Raw genomic sequence first — 26,674 nt, 5'->3', positions numbered from 1 at the left:
ATATGCCTTTGCCTCCTAGACTGTTATGTCCCTCACCATCTTGTTGTCCTGGCCCACGGTCATCACCTAACTTGCAAAATAATGATGGCAAGAAAATAAGAAGGAAAAGAATAAGAATAAAAATTTAAAATCAATACATCTGACCATGGTGAGAATAAATCATGGGTGTCATGGGTGTCATGATTTTCTGGGCTATTTCTTTTTTTTTTTTTTTTTTTTTGAGACGGAGTCTCGCTTTGTCACCCAGGCTGGAGTGCAGTGGCGCGATCTCCGCTCACTGCAAGCTCCGCCTCCCGGGTTCACGCCATTCTCCTGCCTCAGCCTCCGAGTAGCTGGGACTATAGGCGCCGCCACCTCGCCCGGCTAGTTTTTTGTATTTTTAGTAGAGACGGGGTTTCACCGTGTTAGCCAGGATGGTCTCGATCTCCTGACCTCGTGATCCACCCGCCTCGGCCTCCCAAAGTGCTGGGATTACAGGCGTGAGCCACCGCGCCCGGCTTTCTGGGCTATTTCTAAGGCTACAGAGTTCTCCCCTCATTCCTCAAATTCCAGCTCATATCGGTCTGTATATAAATGAATCCATACAATCTACTGAAGAAGGTATTTTAAAAATAATCATCAGAAAAATAGTGAGACCACCTTCATTGGAAAAGAAATTGAGTATATTTTTTTTACTGACTATAAATCTTGACCTAATTATTAAACAAAACCTTCATATTAAAATAAATTAAGCCTACAACTCAAGTAAAATATATCTGAACCATGCTGAAAATTGATATTACCATAAGAGAAAAAGAATTATTATCAAAGGTGAGAACAACAAACCTTTTTTTCTCAAGGGAGGCTCCTCTACTTCTCCTAGACCAGGATTGAAACAAAAAATTAGAAAATATTTTAACATAGAATAAGACATCATTATTTCCCCCCTTTCTTTGTTCATTTAAAAAAACTATTAGTTTTAACAATCATAGTCTTTACATTACTTTGCTTCCCAAATTCCAGTTTTTAAGTATAAACTTCGTTTATATACATTTATATAAGATTGTTTCATTTTTATGAATTCAATAAAATTATGGCAGTGATCCAAATTATACATTATAGGTTATAAATCATGTTAATTTCAATTCTCTATTGTTCGTCTTGTACTCTTACTGGGGCCAAAACAAATATAAATTCAGGAAAAGTTATAAAAGTACTCTAATAATAAAAGCATTCCTGGTAGTCAAGGCTGAATACATGATTTCTGATGACTAAGACTGACCCTAAAAAATGTTATCTAATAGATGGAATCATAATGCTTTGTTTTTTTCATACACATTCAATGGTAGTTTTTATGTGGTTTGAGTTGGCTATTTCCTTTTATTCATTAATATATATAAGAGAGCACATAGGTTAGTTGCATAATTGTTAGGACATTTAGAATGTGCCCTTCTATTCTACACCACCATTTGGTTCAATAAATTTACTCTTTTGATTGTACTTTTAGTAAGATTGCTTTCTGCTATTTGACTATAAATATGACACATGTGTATAAAACACTTACATGTATTTTTAGTTTTACTGTTTTTATTTTAATCTTCCTAGAGATAAACTTGAAAAATAACTACTATTTTTTCCAAAGAATCATATAAATGTGAGTTTGTATTGTGGTTTTATAGTAGTGCATAATGAGACTCTCTTTGCTGTAATGCTACATTAATATTAGCATTTAATGTTGACATCTTTACCATACTGGCAGATAAGCTATAAGATAAAAATCAAATAAAGACCAATTTACTGTGTTTGGCAGCCTGTTGATATGCTTTTAGCAGTGGGAAGGGTATACATTTTGTTTTAGCTTGACCCAAGGGCTCATTTGAATGTAAACTGAGGCAAGCCACTATAATACATATCTAATATTGGTCCTAGCAGTTAGATATATCTCTATGTTCTTTGTACCTTTATCAGTGTCTTCATCACCATCATCTTCTTCATCAGCTTCAGATGAGATTATGTCGGATAACAAAGAAAAGAAGCCATAGATCCAGTCCGTGGTTTCCTCCACAGCATCATGTACAAGTTTTAAAGGATCCGAGCCAATCTTGGCAATAGAGCTTGCTAAAAGTAATAAAAAAAAAAAAAAAAGAAAGAAAGAAAAAAATTGCAATCATTTCCAAAGAACTTAAGAAAAGCTGTTTTTACTGATTTGTTCTTTTGACACAATGAATATGTCAATTTCAACATTCTAAATATCTCCTGGCTGCAATTTTTTGCTCAGAAATAGAAACTTTATCTTGCTGTAATATGCATGCCAAGAAAGAAAATGCCCTTGGGAAGTTTATAATCCAAATAAGAGTTAACACAGGAAAAAAATTAGGTGTGAATTAAAATAATGTGTATGTATGTTACCCAGATTGCAAATAAACGCTGTGTTAGGGATGTTCAGGAATGGAAGAAATCATTTCGGCCCATATTGTAGGGGACAGCATTATAGAAAAGATGACTCTGTAAGTTTTCAGACAAATAACAAGTTCTGCAAGTTGACTAAGGTAGTTGTGGCAAAATTAAGACTGATAGGCCCATTTATTCTAATTTGTGATACCACAGGAAGAATCTGGAGTAGTCAAGTTAGTGATCATATCAAGCTCTAGTTGGAATAGATTGTATTTATCTGTTAGTCATCCCTGTACATTAAATTAAAAAGTATTCGAACTGCTAGTAACTTCAATGGATGGAATCTATAAGTCTTCCCTTTTCTATGTCCTAGGAGATATAAAATGTTTGTGAAATGAAAGATTGAATCATAAAATGTGCAAGTAAATGATTAGGAATTTCCAAAATTTTGTTTTTCCAATCATATGAAAACTGCTCTGAAGAGGCAAACATAGCCTTTAGGATGTGATTACAGAGGTGATCTATCTAGAAATATGGTATAAATTATCTCTGATTTTTTATCCATCTGTAATTAAATTTTAGAGCTATGTTTTCCTTAATTTTAAAAACTATTTTAGCTTTTCAGAGATTCTTCTCTGTTTGACATATTTAAGAGATGAGAATTATATCAATGTATTATATTATCTAAAGGTTAAGTACATAAAATTAGACTTTTACTCTGATTGACATAGGAAGTCATTGGAAGATTTGAGCAGAAAGATGAAGTGATTTGACTTCCTTTGCTGTGTTGAAGACTGAAAGGGTGCCAGGCTGGAAACAGGAAGACAAATATGAAGCCAACTGAAATAATCCAAGAGAAAGATGATGGTGATTTCTATCAGGGTGGTAACAGTGTGTGTGGTGAGACGCAATCAGATTCTGAATGTATTTCAAAGAGAGAATTAATAGTAGATGCTTCCAGTGTGGTTGTGATGTGACAGAAAGAAATTCAGGATAACTTCTAGGTTTTTGGTGTGAGAAACTGGAAGGAAGGAAATGCTCTGAGCTGGAGGAGGACTGGAGAGAAACAAGATTCTTGTTGGGTGCGAGTGGGGTTGGGAGTAGAAAAGTAGCTGAGTTTTAGACTTTCAAAATTTGAGTTGCCTATTAGATACTTACATCAAGATGTAGACATTTGTATAATGCAATGTGATGTAGAAAAGAGGAGTTCTACCTGAAAACAGAAACTTAAGAATCCAACAGAAGACAGAAGGTATCAAAGCCATAACAATGAGTGAGATCACCAAGGAAGTTGACCCAGAGACACTTAAACAAATGTCAGGGAGATAAGTCAGAGAGATAGGAAGAAGGCTGCAATGGATTCTGAGGGGACATGACGGAGAGAGTGACAGGCAGAGCAGGAGTGAGCAAGAGAGAGAGAGAGGAAGAAGGAACCAAGAAGGTATAATTCAGTAGAGGCAGTGAGTATATTTTTCTGTCTATGACAGAGATTGAGTAATACTAGAAGAGGAACTAGGATCATAGTGAGTCTTTCTGTTTATACCACTGTTCAAATAGGAAGAATGTACCATGGTTTATACTGATGGGAAGATCTCATAGAGATGGGAAAATTATATGAAAGAGAGTATTTCTGGGGAAATTTTTTAATTTTTAATTTTATATTCCATTCTGAGGGATTTGTGGAGCACACAGACCATTCAGTGACCCCCGGTATAAAATGCTGCTCTCTGGGAAGCCTGTCTCCATGATTCATTGATAACGTATTTTCACTCTTTGCACCCCATTTTACTACATTCCTGAGTGTTTCATGTGAGCAAGAAATGGCCATTTGAATGGTGAGATTAAACCTTAGACAAAGGAAATGAAATATAATTTTATAATTGCAATTGAGGATTTTAAAAGAATCATATGTAAGGAACTGGATTGTTCTGGCACCATTAAAGGCATTTTTAGCACTGGTATATTTTATACCTAATGGAAAAATCTGCAAATGAGATTTTTATGATGAGAATAGATTGAGACTATTTCTCCATTTCCCTTCTTTCTAAGTGTTAACTGAAGAGCTTAACAATAAAATCCAACAAAATTGAAATCAGTTTAATTATGCTTATGCTTAAATGCACTATATGTACTTTGCAGACATATATATATTGCCTGGTTCTAAAATAGTCAAAGCAGGCTATTTTTATGAAGTTATCATTGCTAGCTTGAGATCAGCTTCTGATTTTCTGATTTTCAGCCATGTGGACCACTTTTTCCGAAACCTAAATACACACACACACACACACACACACACACACACTTAAATAAGACAGTAGTCCTGAAGTTGATTCTTATTATCTCTTTCAGACCTCACATCCAAATTTAGATCATATCAATGGAAAAAAAAATTATTCAATGCAAACTAAAAATTTTATTGATGTCTTTTTTTAAGGAGATACTTAGGTAATTTTACTTTCTTAGCTTTCATGTTTCCCTAAGTTTAATTGCATACATGACAGTGATGATCATCTTAAAAATAATAGTCAGACACCATTATAAAAACTTTACATGTATTAACTCACATTTTCTTCTCAATAACCCAGTGACATAGGTATATTATTTTCTACCTTTTTGTAAAACATAGGAAAACTAAGGCACAGTTAATTTAAATAAGATGCCTCAGGTTACATAGCTAGTAAGTGATGGAGCCACATTTTACACCCATTTTAGGTCACCAAAACAAGATTCTTAACTATTGTGCTATACGCTGTCAAAACAAAAAGCATAAAATCACAATTGATTCTAGGGTCATGTTTGGGATGGGGAGATTTTAGAAGGGGTTTTCTTGCTCTTAAAAGGAAGAACAAAGACTTTACTGCATGGGAACAAAAAAGCTTGCAGCTGCTGCAGTCATCTTGTAACCATGAGAACAGTAGCTGGCTCTTTGAGAAAGGCAAGGATTAAAACTGGAAAAAAAAAAAAAAAATGAGTCCACGATGACATTGCTAAGGCCTTGAAGTATCCAATGTTGAAATCACCGTACCTTCAGCACTTCTGTTATATGAGATAAGAAATGTTTCTCAGTGTTCAAGTCATTCTTAATTGTATCCAAGTTTTCTTACAGAAAAATATACCACTGAATGCCGGGAAAACTGCTTTAGGTTACTTGTGGTCAGTAATTGGATTCTTGGCACTGATGAAAGAGTGCCAAGAGAGACAAGAGAGGCCAAGAAAAGTTTAAAGTTAAATAAGATTTTTGTTTGTCCTCTGGTTTTGAAGCTAAGCTATGCACATACTTAAGTTTCTAATTGGGGCTACACAAGAAAAATAATCATTTTCTCAGCTTCCCTTCTAAAAAATCAAGTCCATAGTTTCACTGTTATCTTTGGCCATCAGTCTCAGAGTCTGTAGGTAATATTTGACCCTTCTTTATTTTTCATATCCTGAGAAACATCAGCGAACAATGGTTACAAGCTTGGGCTCTGAGTTCAGACTGATAGCATTCAAGTTCAAGCTTCCTACCCAGTGCTGTGCCAACTATACTGAAACAAAAGAAGAAACAGTAATAATCATTCTTCCTGTATTTAAAATGTTGATATTTTCGTCATCATAGATTTTTGCATTAATTTTGAAAATTTAAATTCTGCATGAAAATATTATTTATTTCAATTTTTGAGTGTTTTGGAGGACTCCAATTTTGCACCCATGGTACTTTGCTCACTTTTCTCTAGTCCTGGTACTTCCCCAACCTATTAGCTCTATGATATTGAGAAGACTAACTTTTGCCACATCTATAAAAGTTAGCAATGCCTTGCTTTTCCAAAGTCACTATTCTAAATCAAGACCTCAACCCTCTAGTGCCTGTTATTCCTGTATTCAACCTCTCTGTACTCCAATTTGTAACATATTCAGTTAGTGGGAAAAAGGATAAAGTACTCTGTGCTTCCATTTGCTGAACCATAAAATGACAATAAAAATAAGACTGCATAAGGATCTTATGCGTAATACATGAGATAATATAGACACTTCAAATGGTACAATGCCTGGTAATTAGTAAACATCAATGTGAAGAAATAAGCGAGATTGTCTGTTGAATGACCAAAAGTTCTTCTGAGCTTGCTAGCTGGAACTAATAGCTTCCCCTCCCCTCAACAAGGAGGCCTGTGTTCATCTCAATTTCTCCCAAAGTCTTCAAGTGCTACACAACTGGTGTTTCCAGTATTTCCTGATGCACTTGGCACCTAAACTCTGACTGCACAGCACTCAAACTCAAATGATTAACCCCAACCTTAATGCTACCCTCATGCTTTCCTTCAAAGGAAAGAACAACTAAGAGGTGGAGTCTCTAGATTTGCCCATCTGCATCTGTCTGAGCCACTCCACAGGAAGGCAAGAAAACAAGGGTCCCAGGAATCTTCTGCCCTTCTGCCCATGACTCTGCATGCACCAGATAGCACTTATTGGTGTTCACTGAAGCACAGTATACATAAACTTTTTGGTGTAAAGCATGTGTATTTGTCCGTTTTCACACTGCTGATAAAGAGACACCCGAGACTGGGTAATTTATAAAGATAAAGAGTTATAATGGACTCACAGTTCCACGTTGCTGAGGAGGCCTCACAGTCATGATGGAAGGTGAAAGGCATATCTTGTATGGCAGCCAGCAAGAGAAAATGAGAGCCAAGTGAAAGGGGAAAGCCCTTATAAAACCATCACATCTTGGGAGACTTATTCACTACCACAAGAACAGTATGGGGGAAACTGCCCCCTGTGATTCAATTATCTCCCACTGGGTCCCTCCCACAACATGTGGGAATTATGGGAGCTATAATTCAAGATGATATTTGGGTGGGGCACTACCAAACGATATCAGCATATAGGGCAGAACATATGATTTAATAAATGTTAGATAATTATCAGTTTAAATTTCATGATCATTTAACTAAAACATACAACAACACTCCATAAATGCAGGTTGCTGTAAATATTAGCATGAGATCACTTAGTCACTGCGCCCTCATAGCCAAGCTTGGTAAGGTCCATGAAATCCAAAGACTGTTTTCATTGGAACTCATGAAAGAACTAATGCTTGCCCCTGACCTCCCAGAAAATATTCAGATCCAAATATTTGGAACTAAATTGAGGTAAGGGTTTTTTATAATGTCATGAATGCTACCCAAACCAGGAACAAGTAAACTTGGTATATGTTGCTGTATGTACCTTCTGTATGGTAGTACTCAGTATGAGGTTGGCTAAACAAAACAGAGATTTCTCTTTTACAATAATTATTGAGCACTGATTATGTACAATATTCTAAGTGTAATATATAATTGATATCTACATGGTTCTAATTTTGGCATGTGAGGAAAGTTATTTCAAAATACATACAGATAATTTTCTAGACCTAAAGAAATAATTTTAAGTGACTAGTTTTTCTCCCTTTCTGCAAATATGTATATGAATACTTTTGCTTCTGATGGTGAAATTTTTATCAAGAAAAATTTTAGCAAATTATGTGTCATTTAATATGCCCTGAGTTACATGTCATTTTTTGCTTAAATTCCTGTGAAATTACTTAGTCTTTGTCTTGAAGGTAAACAAATTTCCTCAGAACTTTCCCAGTGCCAAATGAATCTTCAGATGTGTTTCCTCATTCTCAACCCACAGCCTCAGATGAGAAGAAAGGAAAAACAGATAGGAAAACAAAACAAAAATGTTTTTTAAAATCTGAAGTGTTGGGTCGGTATATGCGTAAAACAATGCTGTCTCCACTAAGTTAATAGGTTTCTTAGACTCAGAAATGTAGCTCAGAGAATACAAAGGCTTATGAAACAGTTTGGGCTCAAGGTCTGGCATTATTTGTAATAGTCAACTATTTCCTAAGGATGTAGGGTAGAAATGCTAATTTAATTTATTTCTAAGCAGAATTCATTGGAAACAAAAAGCATTCATAGTGAATTTAATAGTCTTCTGAGACTTTGGGTCCTGGAGTTTCCAGCATCAACAATACTAGGCACAGGTATTTATGAATAAACAAAAATATGTGCCCATACATTCACAGTGAAATTTGGTGTCTTCATTGACTTGATGTTTACTCAAGACGTTGTACTTTAGAGCTTTTTAAGTCCAAACAATTTCTCAAAAATTGGGCCACTTGTTCTTGGTATGTTTGGTTGACTTCGATGATGTTAGAACTGCCATTTTTAATTATTGTCATCACAGGGGAAGGGGTTTCAACCTCTTAGAGCCAAATGCCTTTTTTTCTCCCATGAATTTATTGCTTTCTTATTTTCTGTTTTATTTCAAATTGAAAGTAAAGACAAAATTAGAGACATAAGTAAAACATCCAAAAACGTTTATTGCAACACCTTTATTCCTCTGTATTTAACCCCTAAGATGAGTTTATATCCTGCCAGTGGAGGTTTCTAAATGTATAGTACTGGAATTACACATTTTCCTATTATTTTTTCTTGAAAAATGCAGGAAGGATGGCTATATTTGTATAAATTGCTTCAGTTCCAGAAGCAACACTTGATATTTGGCATCTGATAAGCCACTTTTATTGTAACCAAAATAGTAATAATTTATAGTCCTAAAACCATGTTTTAAAAATAGATTTTCCACACAGAAGCATTTTAAGAGAGGCTCATTTTTTGAGATCCTCTTTTTATATTCACTTATATTGACTCTTTAAAATTATTTATACTAAAGGATTAATTCAGGAAGACCTGGCTAACTGATAGCAATTTGAGAGGAGCAAAGGTAAAAATAATAATGAAACGCAGAGGTGGAAGCCAATGAAAATTGAATCCAGTTACTGTGCTATATTCTTTGCATTTGATAATTTTGTTTACAGTATATAAGATCCTCACATGGACAAAAATGCAGAATAAAAGCTATGCTGTAAAATTTTCTTGAAACTAAATATGTACATTAAAATGAATTTTTTATTTAACTTTATGATTTAGCAAGATATAGAAATGTTGAATAATTTGATTTCAGAATGAGTAATCAGATTGTGAAATAAATTATGAAATGCTTCAATGCAGCACCTTTCAGATGCTTTTGTAAAGAGAAAAGTACGAGGAAACCTCATTTTCATATATTTAAATGCCTTACTTTAAAAATAAGTGAATATTTTGCTATTGCCATACTTAGGAATAAATGTTCTATCTTAAAAATAGAACATTTAAATAGTTGTATACAGTCATCTGAACAATAAATCAAAATTATGTAAGTGATTTAACTTCAAAATTAAGTGTCTGAATAGATTTTCATTCAGTGAGATTTTTAACATAGAGACCATATACATAGATTGAAATTCTCTGGAGTCTCTTATCTTTACTCTCAATGAACACTCCTCAAAACATGATGACATTAAAAATTGAGTTAATACAAACACCACATGTTCTCACTCATAGGTGTGAATTGAACAATGAGAACACTTGGACACAGGAAGGGAACATCACACACCGGGCCCTGTCGTGGGGTTGGGGGAGGGCGGAGGGATAACATTAGGAGATATACCTAATGTAAATGATGAGTTAGCGGGTGCAGCACACCAACATGTTTTGAGGAGTGTTCATGTGCACAACGTGCAGGTTTGTTACATATGTATACGTGTGACATTGTGCACATGTACTCTAGAACTTAAAGTATAATAAAAAAAATTGGGTTAATAAAATACCCATAGTGCTTCTAATATTAACCTCACTTGGAGGATTGATTTTACAAAAATTCTAATTGCAATGTAATTTTTTCCTCTTTTTTCCTGTTCAGTCTCTCTTTCTTTCCTCCTCTTTCTCTTCCTCCTCCTCTTCCATCTTCCTTCTTTCTTTTTCTTCTTCTTTTTCTTTTCTCTCTCTCTCTAACTCTCACTCATTCTCTCTCCTTATGACTTCTGGATAATACCAATATTAGACTAAAATGACCAGTCTGTCCCTCTCCTTTAGTGAGTTCTATGATCTAAATGTCTATGCCCCCACAAAAATCCATATGTTGACATCCAAATACCAAAGTGATAGTGTCAGGCCTCTGAGCCCAAGCTAAGCCATCACATCCCATGTGACCTGCATATACACATCCAGATGGCCAGTTCCTGCCTTAACTGATGACATTCCACCACAAAAGAAGTGAAAATGGCCGGTCCCTGCCTTAACTGATGACATTACCTTGTGAAATTCCTTCTCCTGGCTCATCCTGGCTCGAAATCTCCCCCACCGAGCACCTCATGACCCCCACCCCTGCCCACCAGAGAACAACCGCCCTTTGACTATAATTTTCCTTTACCTACCCAAATCTTATAAAATGGCCCCACCCCATCTGCCTTCGCTGACTCTCTTTTCAGACTCAGCCTGCCTGCCCCCAGGTGAAATAAACAGCCTTGTTGCTCACACAAAACCTGTTTGGTGGTCTCTTCACACGGACGTGAGTGAAATGTGAAATTTGGTGCTGTGACTCAGATCGGGGACCTCCCTTGAGATCAATCCCCTATCCTGTTACTGTTTGCTCCATGAAAAAGATCCACCTACGACCTCTGGTCTTCAGACTAACCAGTCCAAGGAACATCTCACCAATTTTAAATCGGGTAAGCGGCCTCTTTTTACTCTCTTCTCCAACCTCTCTCACTATCCTTCAACCTCTTTCTCCTTTCAATCTTGGCGCCACACTCCAATCTCTCCCTTCTCTTAATTTCAGTTCCTTTCCTTTTCTGGTACAGACAAAGGAGATGTGTTTTATCCGTGAACCCAAAACTCTGGCGCCGGTCACGGACTCAGGAGGACAGTCTTCCCTTGATGTTTAATCACGCGGGGACACCTGCTTGATTATTCACCCACGTTTCAGAGGTGTCTGACCACGCGGGGACGCCTGCCTTGGTCCTTCACCATTAGCGTCAAGCACCGCCTTTCTGGGGGGCAAGCACCCCCCAACCCCTTCTCTCTGTGTCTCTACCCCTTCTCCACTTTCCTGGGGGGGTAAGCACCCTCCACCCCTTCTCTCCGTGTCTCTATTCTCTCTTTCCTCTGGACTTGCCTCCTTCACTATGGGCAACTTTCCACCCTCCATTCCTCCCTCTTCTCCCTTAGCCTTTGTTCCCAAAGACTTAAAACCTCTTCAACTCACATCTGACCTAAAACCTAAATGCCTTCTTTTCTTCTTCAATGCCACTTGACCCCAATACAAACTAGACAGTTGTTCTAACGAGCCAGAAAATGGCACTTTCGGTTTTTCTATCCTACAAGACCTAAATAATTCTTGTCATAAAATGGGCAAGCGGTCTGAGGTGCCCGACATACAGGCACTCTTTTACATATCAGTCCCTCCCTAGTCTCTGTTCCCAATGCAACTCTTCCCAAATCTTCCTTCTTTTCCTCCTGCCTGTCCCCTCAGTCCCAACCCCAAGCGTCTCTGAGTCTTCCTCTGAGTCTTTCCTCTTTCCAATCTTCCTTTTATACAGACCCGTCTGACCTCTCCCCTCCTCCGCAGGCTGCTCATCGCCAGGCCAAGCTAGGTGTCAATTCTTCCTCAGCCTCCACTCCTCTACCCTATAATCTTTTTATCACCTCCCCTTCTCACACCTGATCTGGCTTACAGTTTTGTTCCACGACTATCCCTCCCCCACCTGCCCAGCAATTTCCTCTTAAAAAGGTGGCTGGAGCTAAAGGCACAATCAAGGTTAATGCTCCTTTTTCTTTATCCCTAATCAGTTAGTGTTTACGCTCTTTTTCATCAAATATGAAAAACCGAGCCCAGTTCATGGCTCGTTTGGCAGCAACCCCGAGACGCTTTACAGCCCTAGACCCTAAAAGGTCAATAGGCTGTCTTAATATACATTTTATTACCCAATCTGCTCCCAATATTAAATAAAACTCCAAAAATTAAATTCCAGCCCTCGAACCCCACAACAGGACTTAATTAACCTTGCCTTCAAGCAATGCATTTCTGAGTTGCAATTCCTTGCCTCCACTGTGAGACAAACCTCAGCCACATCTCCAGAACACAAGAGCTCCAAATGCCTGAACCACAGCTGCCAGGGGTTCCTTCAGAACCTCCTCCCCCAGGAGCTTGCTTATAAGTGCCAGAAATCTGGCCACTGGGCCAAGGAATGCCTGCAGCCCCAGATTCCTTCTAAACCATGTCCCATCTGTGCAGGACCCCACTGGAAATCGGACTGGCCAACTCACCTGGCAACCACTCCCAAAGCCCCTGGAATTCTGGCCCAAGACTCTCAGACTCCTTCCCAGATCTTCTTGGCTTAGCAGCTGAAGACTGACACTACCCGATTGCCTCGGAAGCCCCATAGACCATCACAGATGCTTTGGGTAACTTTCACAGTGGAGGGTAAGTCCGTCCCCTTCTTAATCAATACGGAGGCTACCCACTCCACATTACCTTCTTTTCAAGGGCCTGTTTCCCTTGTCTCCATAACTGTTGTGGGTATGGACGGCTAGGCTTCTAAACTTCTTAAAACTCCCCAACTCTGGTGCCAACTTGGACAACATTCTTTTCTGCACTCTTTTTTTAGTTATCCCCACCTGCCCAGTTCCTTTATCAGGCCGAGACATTTTAACCAAATTATCTGCTTCCCTGACTATTCTTGGACTATAGCCACATCTCATTGCCACCCTTCTTCCCAACGCAAAGCCCCCTTGGCATCTTCCCCTTGTATCTCCCCACCTTAAACCACAAGTACAGGACACCTCTACTCCCTCCTTGGTGACTGATCATGCCCCTCTTACCATCCCATTAATACCTAATCACCCTTACCCTGCTCAATGTCAATATCCCATTCCACAGTATGCTTTAAAAGGGTAAACACCTGTTATCACTCACCTGCTACAGCATGGCCTTTTAAAGCCTATAAATTCCCCTTACAATTCCCCCATTTTACCTGTCCTAAAACTGAACAAGTCTTACAGGTTAGTTCAGGATCTGCACCTTATCAACCAAATTGTTTTGCCTGTCCACCCCATGGTGCCAAACCATATACTCTTCTCAATACCTCCATCCACAACCCATTATTCTGTTCTGGATCTCAAACATGCTTTCTTTACTATTCCTTTGCACCCATCATCCCAACCTCTCTTTGCTTTCACTTGGACTGACCCTGACACCCATCAGGCTCAGCAAATTACCTGGGCTGTACTGCTGCAAATCTTCACATACAGCCCCCATTACTTCAGTCAAGTCAGAATTCTTACACAAGAGCCAGGACCACACCCTGTAGCCTTTCTGTCCAAACAATTTGACCTTACTGTTTTAACCTAGCCCTCATGTCTGTGTACAGTGGCTGCCACTGCTTTAATACTTTTAGAGGACCTCAAAATCACCAACTGTGCTCAACTCACTCTCTACAGTTCTCATAACTTCCAAAATCTATTTTCTTCCTCACACCTGACGCATATACTTTCTGCTCTCCCCCCCAACTACCTCTCAGCAAGCCAAACTCATTGCCTTAACTAGGGACTTCACTCTTGCAAAGGGACTACATGTCAATATTTATACTGACTAAATATGCCTTCCATATCCTGCACCACCATGCTGTTATATGGGCAGAAAGAAATTTCCTCACTATGCAAGGGTCCTCCATCATTAATGCCTCTTTAATAAAAACGCTTCTCAAAGTCGATTTACTTCCAAAGGAAGCTGTAGTCATTCAGCGCAAAGGCCATCAAAAGGCTTCAGATCCCATCACTCAGGACAATGCCTATGCTGATAAGGTAGCTAAAAAAGCAGCCATCAAAAGGCATTAGATCCCATCATCAGGACAATGCTTATGCTGATAAGGTAACTAAAAAACCAGCTAGCATTTCAACTACTAGCCCTCATGGCGGCTTTTCTCCTTCTCATCTGGTCACTCCCCCACTGAAACTTCCACCTATCAATCTCTTCCCACATAAGGCAAATGGTTCTTGGACCAAGGGAAATATCCCATTCCAGCCTCAGAGGCCCATTCTATTCTGTCATCATTTCATAACCTCTTCCATGTAGGTTACAAGCCGCTAGTCTGCCTCTTAGAACCTCTCATTTCCTTTCCATCGTGGAAATCTATCCTCAAGGAAATCACTTCTCAGGCCCTCTCCCTTCCCTACACACCAAACTTGGGGATTTGTCCCTGCCCAGGACTGGCAAACTGACTTTACTCACATCCCTCGAGTCAGAAAAGTAAAATAACTGTTGGTCTGGGTAGACACTTTCAGTGGATGGGCAGAGGCCTTTCCCACAGGGTCTGAGAAGGCACCATGGTCATTTCTTCCCTTCTGTCAGACATAATTCCTTGGTTTGGCCTTCCCACCTCCATACAGTCCAATAGTGAACCAGCCTTTATTAGTCAAATCACCCAAGCAGTTTTTCAGGCTCTTGGAATTCAGTGAAACGTTAATACACCTCACCGTCCTCAATCTTCAGGAAAGGCAGAATGAACTAATGGTCTTTTAAAAACACACCTCACCAAGCTCAGCCACCAACTTAAAAAGGACTGGACAATACTTTTACTGCTTTCCCTTCTCAGAATTCAGGCCTGTCCTCAGAATGCTACAGGGTATAGCCCATTTGAGCTCCTGTATGGACATTCCTTTTTATTAGGCCCCAGTCTCATTCCAGACACCAGCCCAATTTGAACTGCACCCCAAAAACTTGGATAGAGCCTAAAAACTCACCAACCAAGCAAGTAATGATGCTGAACCACCTTGGGCACTCTCTAATTGGATGTCCTGGGTTCTCTCAATTCTTAATCCTTTAATACCTGTTTTTCTCCTTCTCTTATTCCGTTTAGTTTTTCAATTCATACAAAACTGTATCCCAGCCATCACCAATAATTCTATATGACAAATGTTTCTTCTAACAACCCCACAATATCACCCCTTACCACAAAATCTTCCTTCAGCTTAATCTCTCCCACTCTAGGTTGCCACACCGTCCCTAATCCTGCTTGAAGCAGCCCTGAGAAACATTGCCCATTATCTCTCCATACCACTGCCCAAAAAATTTTCGCCACCCCAACACTTTACCGCTATTTTGTTTTATATTTCTTATTAATATAAGAAGACAGGAATGTCAGGCCTCTGAGCCCGAGCTAAGCCATCATATCCCCTGTGGTCTGCACATACACATCCAGATGGCCAGTTCCTGCCTTAACTGATGACATTCCACCATAAAAGAAGTGAAAATGGCCGGTCCCTGCCTTAACTGATGACATTACCTTGTGAAATTCCTTCTCCTGGCTCATCTTGGCTCAAAAGCTCCCCCACTGAGCACCTCGTGATCCCCACCCCTGCCCACCAGAGAACAACTGCCCTTTGACTATAATTTTCCTTTACCTACCCAAATCTTATAAAATGGCCCCACCCCATCTGCCTTCGCTGACTCTCTTTTCAGACTCAGCCCGCCTGCACCCAGGTGAAATAAACAGCCTTGTTGCTCACACAAAGCCTGTTTGGTGGTCTCTTCATAGGGATGTGAGTGAACTGTGCAAGATAGTTTTTGGAGTTGTGGCCTTTGGAGGCAATTAGGTCCTGAAGGGCAGAACCCTCACAAACAGAATTAGTGCCCTTATAAAAGAGGCCTAACAGAGCTCACCCCTTCCATGATGTGAGGACACAGCAAGAAGCCTATGAGCTAGAAAGTAGGCTCTCACCAGATAGCAAAACTGCTAGCAATTTGATCTGGAATTTCCCAGCCTCTAGAATTGTGAGAAATAAATGTCTGTTTATAAGCCATCCAGTTTATGGTATTTTGTTATATCAGCAAAAGAGACTAAGAGAGTGAGACACATGCAAAAAAATAAAATAAAATAAAGGGTAGGATGCAAAACTCCTGAAGTACATTGGATTCTAAAAGATAAAATCCATTTGATTTGCAATTTTGAAAAAATAAAATACTTGCATCTGCAAGAATTGTTGGATATTTAGATGCTTTTAAACCAAAGGAAAAGCTAAGATCCTGATTTAAAAGCACTTTTGGTGAGCTAATTGTTTTATTGACTGCAGAAGGAAATGACTGTCACTTTGCTAATCTACATTTGAATAGTCATATTGTAGCTCCAATCCTTGCTTTTCAATATCTGAGGCATGGGCATTTTCCCTCTGCTTTAAAAAACTTTCTCAATTGAAATTTTTCCACACTCATCTTTACTATTAACTTACTTCAGTAGTTTAGAAATGTGCACTTGTGTGGGACCTAATGAAATTAAACGCAAGCATCCCCAGTTACAATTATGTGGTTATCTCAGTATATCATAGTTTATGGTAATGTAAAACTAAATTACTCTTGTTGTTACTCAACTGTTACTTCTTGAGGCAAAAGGAACATTACTGAATGCAAATAGATGTATATTTCACCTCTCTTACTCAATATGACCCCAATCAACCAACTTTTTTACCAGCAAAATTGTGTGACAGATGTTTAAACCTGGAATATTTCCAGCTAACTGGGGCTAGACCCATGTCAAATAACGGGCACTTTATATTTCAAAGCAAAATTAAAAAATATCTCAGGCTTCTTTTACCCCTGTCAAGTATCCACATGAAAATTAGGGCATCATATTATACTTTTATTAATAAATATAAATAAAAGGTGTGACTATTGAATTTGCTTTTCTCTTCTTATAAAAATCCATGTTAAATATAAACAAGATTTGAATCTATGCATATAATAAGAAATGGGAACACATGGTTTTTGTAGGTTTATAGATTTCCATAGATTTGTTTCCAAGCTAAGATTCAACAGAAATAATTTTCTGGTAGCATAAAAGTCAAAATATTTTACTACTCCAGTTGGATGATTTACTTAGATCACTGTATTATAAATTTATAAGATTAGTGGAGAGGAGATACTACAGCAATTAACATATTCTGCCTAATTATTTAATGCATATTTGTTTAATGAAGTTGAGGTTTCATTTTGGAAACTTTGTTTTTTGTGGGCTTTTATTTTATTTTTATTTATTTTTATTTATTTATTTATTTATTTATTTATTTATTTATTTATTTATTTTGAGATAGGGTCTCACTCTGTCACCTAGGCTTGAGTGCAGTGGCACAATCTCAACTCAGTACAACCTCCGCCTCCTGGGCTCAAGTGATTCTCCCATCTCAGGCTCTTGCCTTTATTGAAACAATAATAAAAACAATATCTGGTTTTACCACAATTTCAAAAGAGAATTTTAAGACTAAAAATGTAGGCACAATATAGTCTAAGAATTAAGAACACTTCTTAAAAATGAATACATTTTTCTTTATCTTTTTCCTCATTTCGTGAAGAATCAATACACTTTCTATTAGAGTCTGGGAAATATTGAATTATAGAACTCTTTGTTTCCTTCAGGTACTCATAGACAGACTGAAGTTGGGTAGTAAAATGCATCTTTTTAGGTGTAATGACCAAGAGAACCAAAGAGGCCTGGGGCAGTGAGCAGAAAATATGGGATTTGAGATAAGACTTGAATCAGAATAAGAAACACACAAAATGTGCTTCTTGAAAACTCAGTACACATGAGAGTTGATAGAGTCCTAAATGTTGCATTTAGTATTTCAGTCTTCCATGTTTCCTAAAAAGTAATAACATATTTGTGTGTGTGTGTGTGTGTGTGTAAAAAATTAAATGTTAAATTTGTACTTTCTGACTGACTTTGGGCCTTCCCTAAATGATTTTACTCTGCTAAACTCATAGCCTGACAAACAGTGCACCTGCTTAACTGGGCTAAGTGCCAAGAAAAGAAAAAAGTCAGGAAAATTAATTTCCAAGAGCAGTAGATAAATGGCACACCTCATTAGAAAATCTATTTAAAAGGCACATCAAGAGATGTCTGCAAGACTTTTCATAAGAAATTGATGGTTCCTACCATTATGTCCTTGCTGGCTCTCTTCTCAGATTACGGATCTTACTTCCTGGTAATAAGATTCAAATTAAAGTTACGTTTAATGAGTCTCTCCTATGTGCCAGGCACGTATGTTTTACATAGATTATTGTATTTAATTCTTACAATATTGGTTTGAAATAAGTATATTTTGTGGAATGCTTGCAAAAATTACCAAATGCGCTTTGAGACATGCTGGTACAACCATATAACAGTGTTTTCCTCTTATGGATGAGGACGCTAATGAATGATGATCCTTGTTCTTAGGAAGGAGGAGATTTACCACACTCTATTGCTGTGCATTCTGACCTTGAGGAAAATCATCAACATCCACTAATACCTTAGTTTGTAGTCATTTCTTTATAAATCCTATTTGTTTGCACTGCTGATTGTTTAGAGAGAAAGTTGTCACTTCATAAATAAAGCAAAAGAAATGTGTAAGAAATTTCAACCAAAGCCTACAAATTCTGGCCCCAAAAGATCAGAATACATTATCAAAACACCCCTTCATTTTCTGAGAGGGTGGTCTCTCTGGCTGAGTCTGCGGAAGCTTGGAGGGAAGATCTCCAGCAGCCTTTGTAACTCCCTAGCCTCAATTACTAAGAGAGCAATGTTCCTCTGTCCCCCCATCCCCCCACTTAGGGGTTCCAAAGACATTCTTCTTTGAGGAGAGAACTAAAGTCAATGTGGATAACAGAGCGATCATACGGCTTGGTTTGTGTCTGATGTCCTGAGGTAAATCTTAATCGCTCTCCATTTCACTCTCATAAGTATCCTCTTTCAGCTGTTAGATGACATTGTTGTCCTATATGAAGATTTTGTACACTGTCAAAGCGCTAAGCTGGAACTATCTTCCCAGAATTCCCTTATATGTATGTTTTCAGGTAACAGTTGGAGACAAGACATTTTTGCAAGTTTTGGAAGGCAAAAATGTAGCAATAATGAAGCCATTATTTATTGTCTGAAGTTGGTGTAGGGCAGGTGCTTTTGCAGCTCATACTCGTGATCCCAAAGAGTCTAGCTGCCCTTGTTGTGTGGCAACAGCCGCCACATCTCCAGCTCGCACTGGGCTGGCTCCTTCAGCATCTCCAAATCCTGGCCAGGTGCACGTGCAGTTCCGTGGGGGAAAGGCATCAATTTATCCTGCAGCTCATCCGCATAATTGTAATTTGTGGTGGTGAGAGACAAACAAGTCTTCCAGTTTGTTCTTGTCAGTTTCAGTTTGTCCCAATTCCCTCCCATTCTATCCATCCTCCCTTCCCAGTTTCCACCGTGCCTACTTTCCACTCAACACCAGATGCATTGCAACAACAGCCTTATATAGGTTAATCAGCTACCATGAATTCATAAACGGTATAATAAACCCTTATTCTATGTAATTCAGAGTAGCTTTCAGCTATTGTGTCAAACATTGACAGATATACATAGTATTGTTTGAATATTATTTGGATGTTATACTAAGTAAGAAATGTGGTGTAGGTGAAATATCTTTTCTAGTCTGTTTATTTGGTGCCCTAAAATTTGTCTCATTTGATAAAAAGAATCAAAGTCAAAAATTTTGCAGAATACAAAGCAAGATGTTATCCCCATTTCAGGGGTAAGAAAATGTAAGTTCCTAGACATGTTAGTTTATGGGTTCATAGAGCTGAAGAATGAACCCAAATTATCTAAGTGATGCACAAATAAAAGCCAATTCTGCATGTCCCCCACTAGTAGCAAATATATGCATAAATCAGACAGAATTCTGAAAATAGGGATTTGTAGATGTTGCCCAGAAGAGAATTGTTCTTTTCAATCCAGTACAGTATGTGCTTATGAAAACAGATTTTCATTTCTCTGTGAACAACCTTTTCATGGCTTCACAGCATTTACCTACTTTTCTAAACTTCCAGAGAGTAACTGACAGCTGCCCTGACTTTCTGACCTTCCAGATCATTTCCAGCTTATTTCTTTTCCCACTAGCCTTGTTTTGTAAATACTAACAATTACATATTCCAAAGATTATCAGCTAGTACAAAATATTCATCATGATAATACTAATCCCTAGCAAAAGTTTGAATTGTGTCTATCAAAATTAACATTAAATATGATAGTATAATTTACATTTTAAAGCTGTTGTTGAAACCATAATTTATATAATTCTTTCATTTTTATAATACACATATTTCAAGAATTGCATATAAATCAAATATTTGTAAAGTTAGCAATGTACAAATGTACTACAGAAATTATCATTGAAAGGAATTTGTTCTTATTGTATAAAATACACAACTACCTATAATTAGATTTTTAGATTAGATTACTTAAATATAAGGCATATTTATAGTTCACAGTAGAGCTTCCATTGGAGCGCTGCAATTAAGTTCTATGGACAATGCCTATGTTACTAGCATTTCATCTGATAGGGAAATACTTCAATCAATACAAGCTCAAGGGACATGAAATTTTGTAGAGTAAGGTAACCAAGTGTCTTTTACTTAAAACTCTAGGTCATACTTTACATTATAGACATTTCAACTGTGTATATTTTAAGAGCCTCTATTACACAGTAAACTATATATTGCCTATTTACGTTAAGCCTGCAGACATGCAGAGTGCAAGAGGAATGCCCCAATGAGGAATCTGTGTGGTTGGATCCCCCAAACACACATTTCCCTTCTGCACTGTCCTAGTAGAGGTTCTCTGTTCCGGCTCTGACACTGCAACAAGCGTCTGCCTGGGCACCCAGGCTTTCCCATACATTCTCTGAAATCTAGATGGAGGCTGCCAAGCCTCTTTAACTCTTGCACTCTGCATGGCTGCAGGCTTAACATCACATGAAAGCCACAAAGGCTTATGGCTTGTGCCCTCTGGAGCGGGAGGCTGATCTGCACCTGTGGCCTTTTAAGCCACAGCTGGACCCAGAGCATCCAGAATGTAGGCAGCACTCTTCTGAGGCTGGCCAGGGTAGTGGGGCCCTAAGCCTGACCCAGGAAACCCTTCTTACCTCCTAGACCTCTGGGCCTATGGTGGGAAAGCCTGCTGCAAAGGTCTCTGAAATGCTTTCAAGGCCCTTTTCCCATCTTCTTGGCTATCAGCACGTGGCTTCTTTTTAGTTATGCACATTTCTCTAGCAAGTGGTTTCTCCACAGCCTGCTTGAATTCCTCTCAAAAAACGCTGTTTCTTTCTTTGTCACATGACTAGGCTGCAAATTTTCCAAATTTTTATACTCTACATCCCCTTTAAAGATAAGTTCCACTTTAAGTCATTTTTTTTGTTTCCACATCTTTGAATAGGTTGTTAGTTAGAGGCAGCCAGACTACATCTTAAATGTTTTGCTGCTTAGATATTTCTTCCAGCAGATACACTAGGTCATTACTCTCAGGTCCATACTTCTACAGATCCCTAGGGCATGAACAGAATGCAGCCAAGATCTTTGCTAAGGCATAACGTGCATCACCTTTTTTTTTTTTTTTTGAGACGGAGTCTCGCTCTGTAGCCCAGGCTGGAGTGCAGTGGCCGGATCTCAGCTCACTGCAAGCTCCGCCTCCCGGGTTCACGCCATTCTCCGGCCTCAGCCTCCCGAGTAGCTGGGACTACAGGCGCCCGCCACCTCGCCCGGCTATTTTTTTTTTGTATTTCTTAGTAGAGACGGGGTTTCACCGTGTTAGCCAGGATGGTCTCGATCTCCTGACCTCGTGATCCGCCCATCTCGGCCTCCCAAAGTGCTGGGATTACAGGCTTGAGCCACCGCGCCCGGCCGTGCATCACCTTTGATCCAGTCTCCAGTACATTCCTTATTTTCATCTGAGACCTCGTCAGCATGTACTTCATTGTTCATATCACTATCAGCATTTTGATCTCAACCATTTAACCAGTCACTAAGAAGTTTCAATCTTTCCTTCCTCCTCCTATCTTCTGAGCAATCCAAACTCTTTGAACCTCTGCCCATTACCCATTTCCAAAGTTTCTCCACATTTTCTGGTATCTTTATAGCAATACCCCACTACTGTTGCCAATTTTCTGTATTAAGCTGTTCTTGCATTGCTATAAAGAAATACTTAAGACTGGGTAATTTATAAACAAAAGAGGTTTAATTGGCTCACAGTTATGCAGGCTGTACAGGAAGAATGATGTTGGTGTCTTGGATTCTGGGAGGACTTCAGGAAGCTTGCAATAATAGTAGAAGGAGAAGAGGGAGGAGCAGGCATGTCATATGGTCAGAGAAGAAGCAAGAGGCAGAGAGTGGAAGAGGAAGGTGCCACACACTTAAATAACCAGATCTCATGAGAACTCACTATTGTGAGGACAGCACCAAGGGGACAGCACTAAACCATTCACTAAAAAATTTATCCCCATGATCCAGTCACCTCCTGCCAGGCCCATGTCCAACACTGGGGATTATAATTCATCATGAGATTAGAAGGGACACATATCCAAACTATATCACACCTTTATGCCAATAAACCCAAATAAAAGAGTTCTATATTTTCATGATTTTATATTGTATTTCTTCTTGACAACTCTGGCATAGCCATTTCCTGACACAAAGAGTAAATATTTGATAAGTAATTGTTGAATGAGTAAAATTCCGTAATGAGAAATAGGAGAACCCTGACTATATAGAATACAACTAATAGTATTTATAGTGTCTGGGTCCTACAGATTCTCCTCCTGTTGGAGAAAGAAAAAAGGGGAGGGGAGAGTACATATGAGAGAATACATTAAAATATTAATGAAATGTTTTTGCTTATGGTAAAAAAAGTAATAAGAATAAGTTAACTCATCAATAGTCATTTAACATTTACTGAGCACTTGGCTGATTCCTTTCCTTAAGGAGCTCACAGTCAATAGAGGGTATCATATGTGAAAATAGATAAATACAGTTTAAAATATGTAAAATATCACTAAACAAAAAATGAACAATTACATGTAATTTTGTGAAAAACTCTCTTTATTTTCAGGAACTCGAAATAGAATGGCTTGGTGGGAGAAGCAAAGAGTTTGTCTGGCAAGTACGCTTAGGACCACATGACAGCGGGGCTTAAAAAATGCTTTAAAATATTTTCCGTTTGTCCAAAAGTTTTTCGATTGGTTTGGTTTTATATTGCCAAGTGTAAAACCTACAAATTATTCCTTATTAATGCTTGATAAAGTACCAGTTCCAAATGAAATTTTCACCCAAGCTTTTTAACTATGATCTTGATGAACTGCAACATTCAGCCTTTGTTCAGCTCTTGCAAATAAGGATATCAATTTCATTGGAAATCAACAAGTACCCCAGACAAAGAAAGGGAACAGGACGAAAAGGAGAAGAATGAAACAGATTTCAGTGATCCTCAAGCACATTTGTGAGGTGCTTTCTTTCTCACACTAAGATGAAAGAGAAACCAAACAAGAACTGGAGGGGACACTGTTTCTTTCCATTTGAATTAATTTTAATTTTAAAGCCAAATTTCATGGATCTTACCTGAAAAGTTTTTGTAATCCACTAAATCAAACATAACGACGGCAACAGCTGACCACGTGATTATCAGGGCAATGACCAGAAGCCAGGCTGCAGGAGAGCTGAACGTGGTCACTATATCTTCTGTGACTGTCCTCTTCAGCACTTTTCCAGGGGATTTGGGCACAGATCCATTTTTGCTGTCTATCACAGTTGTGGTTGTAGATGCATTTCCTAATCAAACATTCAGAAAGGAAAATATAATTTAGAAATTCACGTTAAATATTGATGAAAAGGAGCACTGACTATATGAGTTGAACCTGTTTATACCACTTTCTAGAACAGACACAACTCCTTAGTGGCAGGACAAAGCCTTCCTGCCCACTAGCACATTATTTTCTCCTCAGCATTTCCTGTTCACCCTAAAACTCCTGTGCTCATACAATCAGCATTTCTCATCTCCCAAGTCCTCTGAGGGAGAATCAACACAAGTGATAAAATGGTTCAACTGGGTAAAACTTCTTCCGAATATTTTAACTTAATTGCATAATTGACCCATCTAGTGAGGTCATCTAATGAGGTCATTCATGTTTGTTTGTTTGTTTGTTTGTTTGTAGGGGCACAGTAGATCTAAGAGAATGATGTTAGAAAATCTTACTATATCCAGTAACTCTTATATTCCTGATTTTAAGAGTCCACATTTTCATGAGAGAAAATTCAAAAAATACAAAAACAAAATAAATAGATAAGTAGATAGACAGTTTTAATCTCACCACCCAGAAATAACCACTGTTAATATTTTGCACCTATATTTCTGTACATACATATAATATATAAATATGATTTATCTGGTTTTGACAAGTCATTAGCACATTGTCTTTTACTTTTATACTATGCAATATATCAGAACTGTGTTTTATTGCCATTATGTATTTCTCAAAATACCACTTAAGTGGCTTCATGACATGTAATTTTATGGCCGTGCATAATTTAATCAAAAAGCTTTATACTGTGGGACAGAGCAGAAATTTTCTCAGCACATATTGTTATTTATTTCTTTGTTTGTTTGTTTGTTTGTTTGTTTGTTTGTTTTGAGACGGAGTCTTGCTCTGTCACCCAGGCTGGAGTGCAGTGGCCGGATCTCAGCTCACTGCAAGCTCCGCCTCCCGGGTTCACGCCATTCTCCTGCCTCAGCCTCCCGAGTAGCTGGGACTACAGGCGCCCGCCACCTCGCCCGGCTAGTTTTTTGTATTTTTTAGTAGAGACGGGGTTTCACCGTGTTAGCCAGGATGGTCTCGATCTCCTGACCTCGTGATCCGCCCGTCTCGGCCTCCCAAAGTGCTGGGATTACAGGCTTGAGCCACCGCGCCCGGCCTGTTATTTATTTCTTAAGGAGAAAGTCCTAAATATAGAATTCCAGGGACAAATAACATAATCGCTTTTATACCTTTGAGAATACACGCACGTATTTGAAAGCTAGTATCTTTTGAAAATAGTGTATGCCAGTAGTTGTATTACCTTATCCTTGACAATACTATTAGTGATGTTTAAAATTTTTGCAATGACATAAGAGAAGATTTGGGTTTTATTTGCAGTTATTCAATTACTAGGAATGAGCTATTTATATATTTATTTTTCCTTGATATTTCTTTTCTTGTGGGTTTTTCCTCCATTTTTCTGTAAACCTCCTTTTAGTGGTTTATAAAATTGCATACATACACATATACATAAGATAGTAACACTTTAATATTTATGTGGCTTTTTTTGATGACTCTTTACCTTTTATTTTAATGCTATTTTTATATATGGAACATACATCTAATAATGTTGTAGCTCATTCTTCTTCTATAAAATTGATACTACCATATGGCTAGAAAGCCTCCTGGATGGAGACAAGACATGTCTGATTATCTTGGCCACTCTTAACTCATAGAAAGTTAAATCTAGAAGTAACTTAGAGATCATCTGAAACAACTGTTTCATGTTACATTTAAGAACAATTGAAGACCTAGCAGAAAATTCAAGTGATGTTCATAGCACTTAAAATCCCAAATTACACAGATGTGAAGTAAGTAATTGAATATTTAAGGGAAAACAAAACTCTACCAATCCAAATATTTTTGCCAAAAGCACAGTTAAAAAACATATTTTGGGGGGGATTAAAATGTAGACCACATTATCTATAATAATTTAAGAATTACATGCCAAGAAAGAAAACTTTGATTCAATATAAAATACATGATTACATTTTTTCAATGTTACTATTTATCTCAAAATTGCAACATTTCTGTGTGATGGATACATAAGAAAATCTAAATTTTCAAATTTCTTTAACATTTTTCATAAAGTAAATTTTACCCAACTGGAAAGAGTTGCTGTAGTTTCTCTTAGAATGTGTCCAATAATAATTGGAAGATTTTAGCCTTTGTGCTCTTTGAAGTCAGGGTGGAATTAAAGTGCTTCTTTCCATCAGTCTCTTGCTCTACTATCAAAACTCTTCCTTTCAGGTATGTCTAGCTTTTTCATGGAAACAGTCAAGCAAAAAATGTATGCTTTGGGCATTATAGATAAGAGATTGGAATTAACTCCTGGCTTCTCTCTGCATTACCCACATGGCTAGAAGGTCACTCTACACTACATCTCTGAGTGAGAAGCATCTATATCTGATAAGTGAGATTGGTAAGACTCAATTTGCAGGTGTATGATGGTGGAGAAATAACTCACGCAAACTGTTTGACACATTTCCTGGTACATGGTAGTCATTTAATAAGTGACAATGCAACAACTACTGAACTACATCATAATCATTATTATCATCACCACTATATTCATTTATTACATCATCACCTTCATTGCTATCAGCACAACTGTGACTCTTAATACAACTACCAATGTCACTCTAAGAAATGGCCCGAAAGGCAGGATTAACCTCAGAAACAAAGGTGGAAGCACCAGCTCTTCAATAGATGCAGGCATTTGTTTCCATTTAATAAGCACATATATTAGGCTAAGATATTTTCAGGGAATCAAAAAAGAA

At 38.0% G+C, this 26,674-nt stretch overlaps 1 protein-coding gene across 2 annotated transcripts in view; it reads right to left on the bottom strand.

Moving 5' to 3' along the window:
• Positions 1-26,674, bottom strand: part of LOC110743170 (triadin-like) — a 137,336-nt gene that overhangs the window by 45,935 nt on the left and 64,727 nt on the right. For both annotated transcript variants that reach the window (XM_021937917.2, XM_021937916.2), the window contains exons 2-4: positions 23,662-23,871; positions 1,939-2,097; positions 826-858 (exon numbers count right to left, since the gene is read on the bottom strand). In XM_021937917.2, coding sequence (XP_021793609.1) covers positions 826-858; positions 1,939-2,097; positions 23,662-23,871 — 402 coding nt within the window. The remainder of the gene's footprint in view (positions 1-825; positions 859-1,938; positions 2,098-23,661; positions 23,872-26,674) is intronic.

This window comes from Papio anubis, chromosome 6 (genome assembly GCF_008728515.1).
Source record: "Papio anubis isolate 15944 chromosome 6, Panubis1.0, whole genome shotgun sequence".
Lineage (NCBI taxonomy): Eukaryota > Metazoa > Chordata > Mammalia > Primates > Cercopithecidae > Papio > Papio anubis.
Note: the sequence above shows the minus strand (reverse complement) of the source record. Positions and strands in the feature narration are given on the sequence as shown.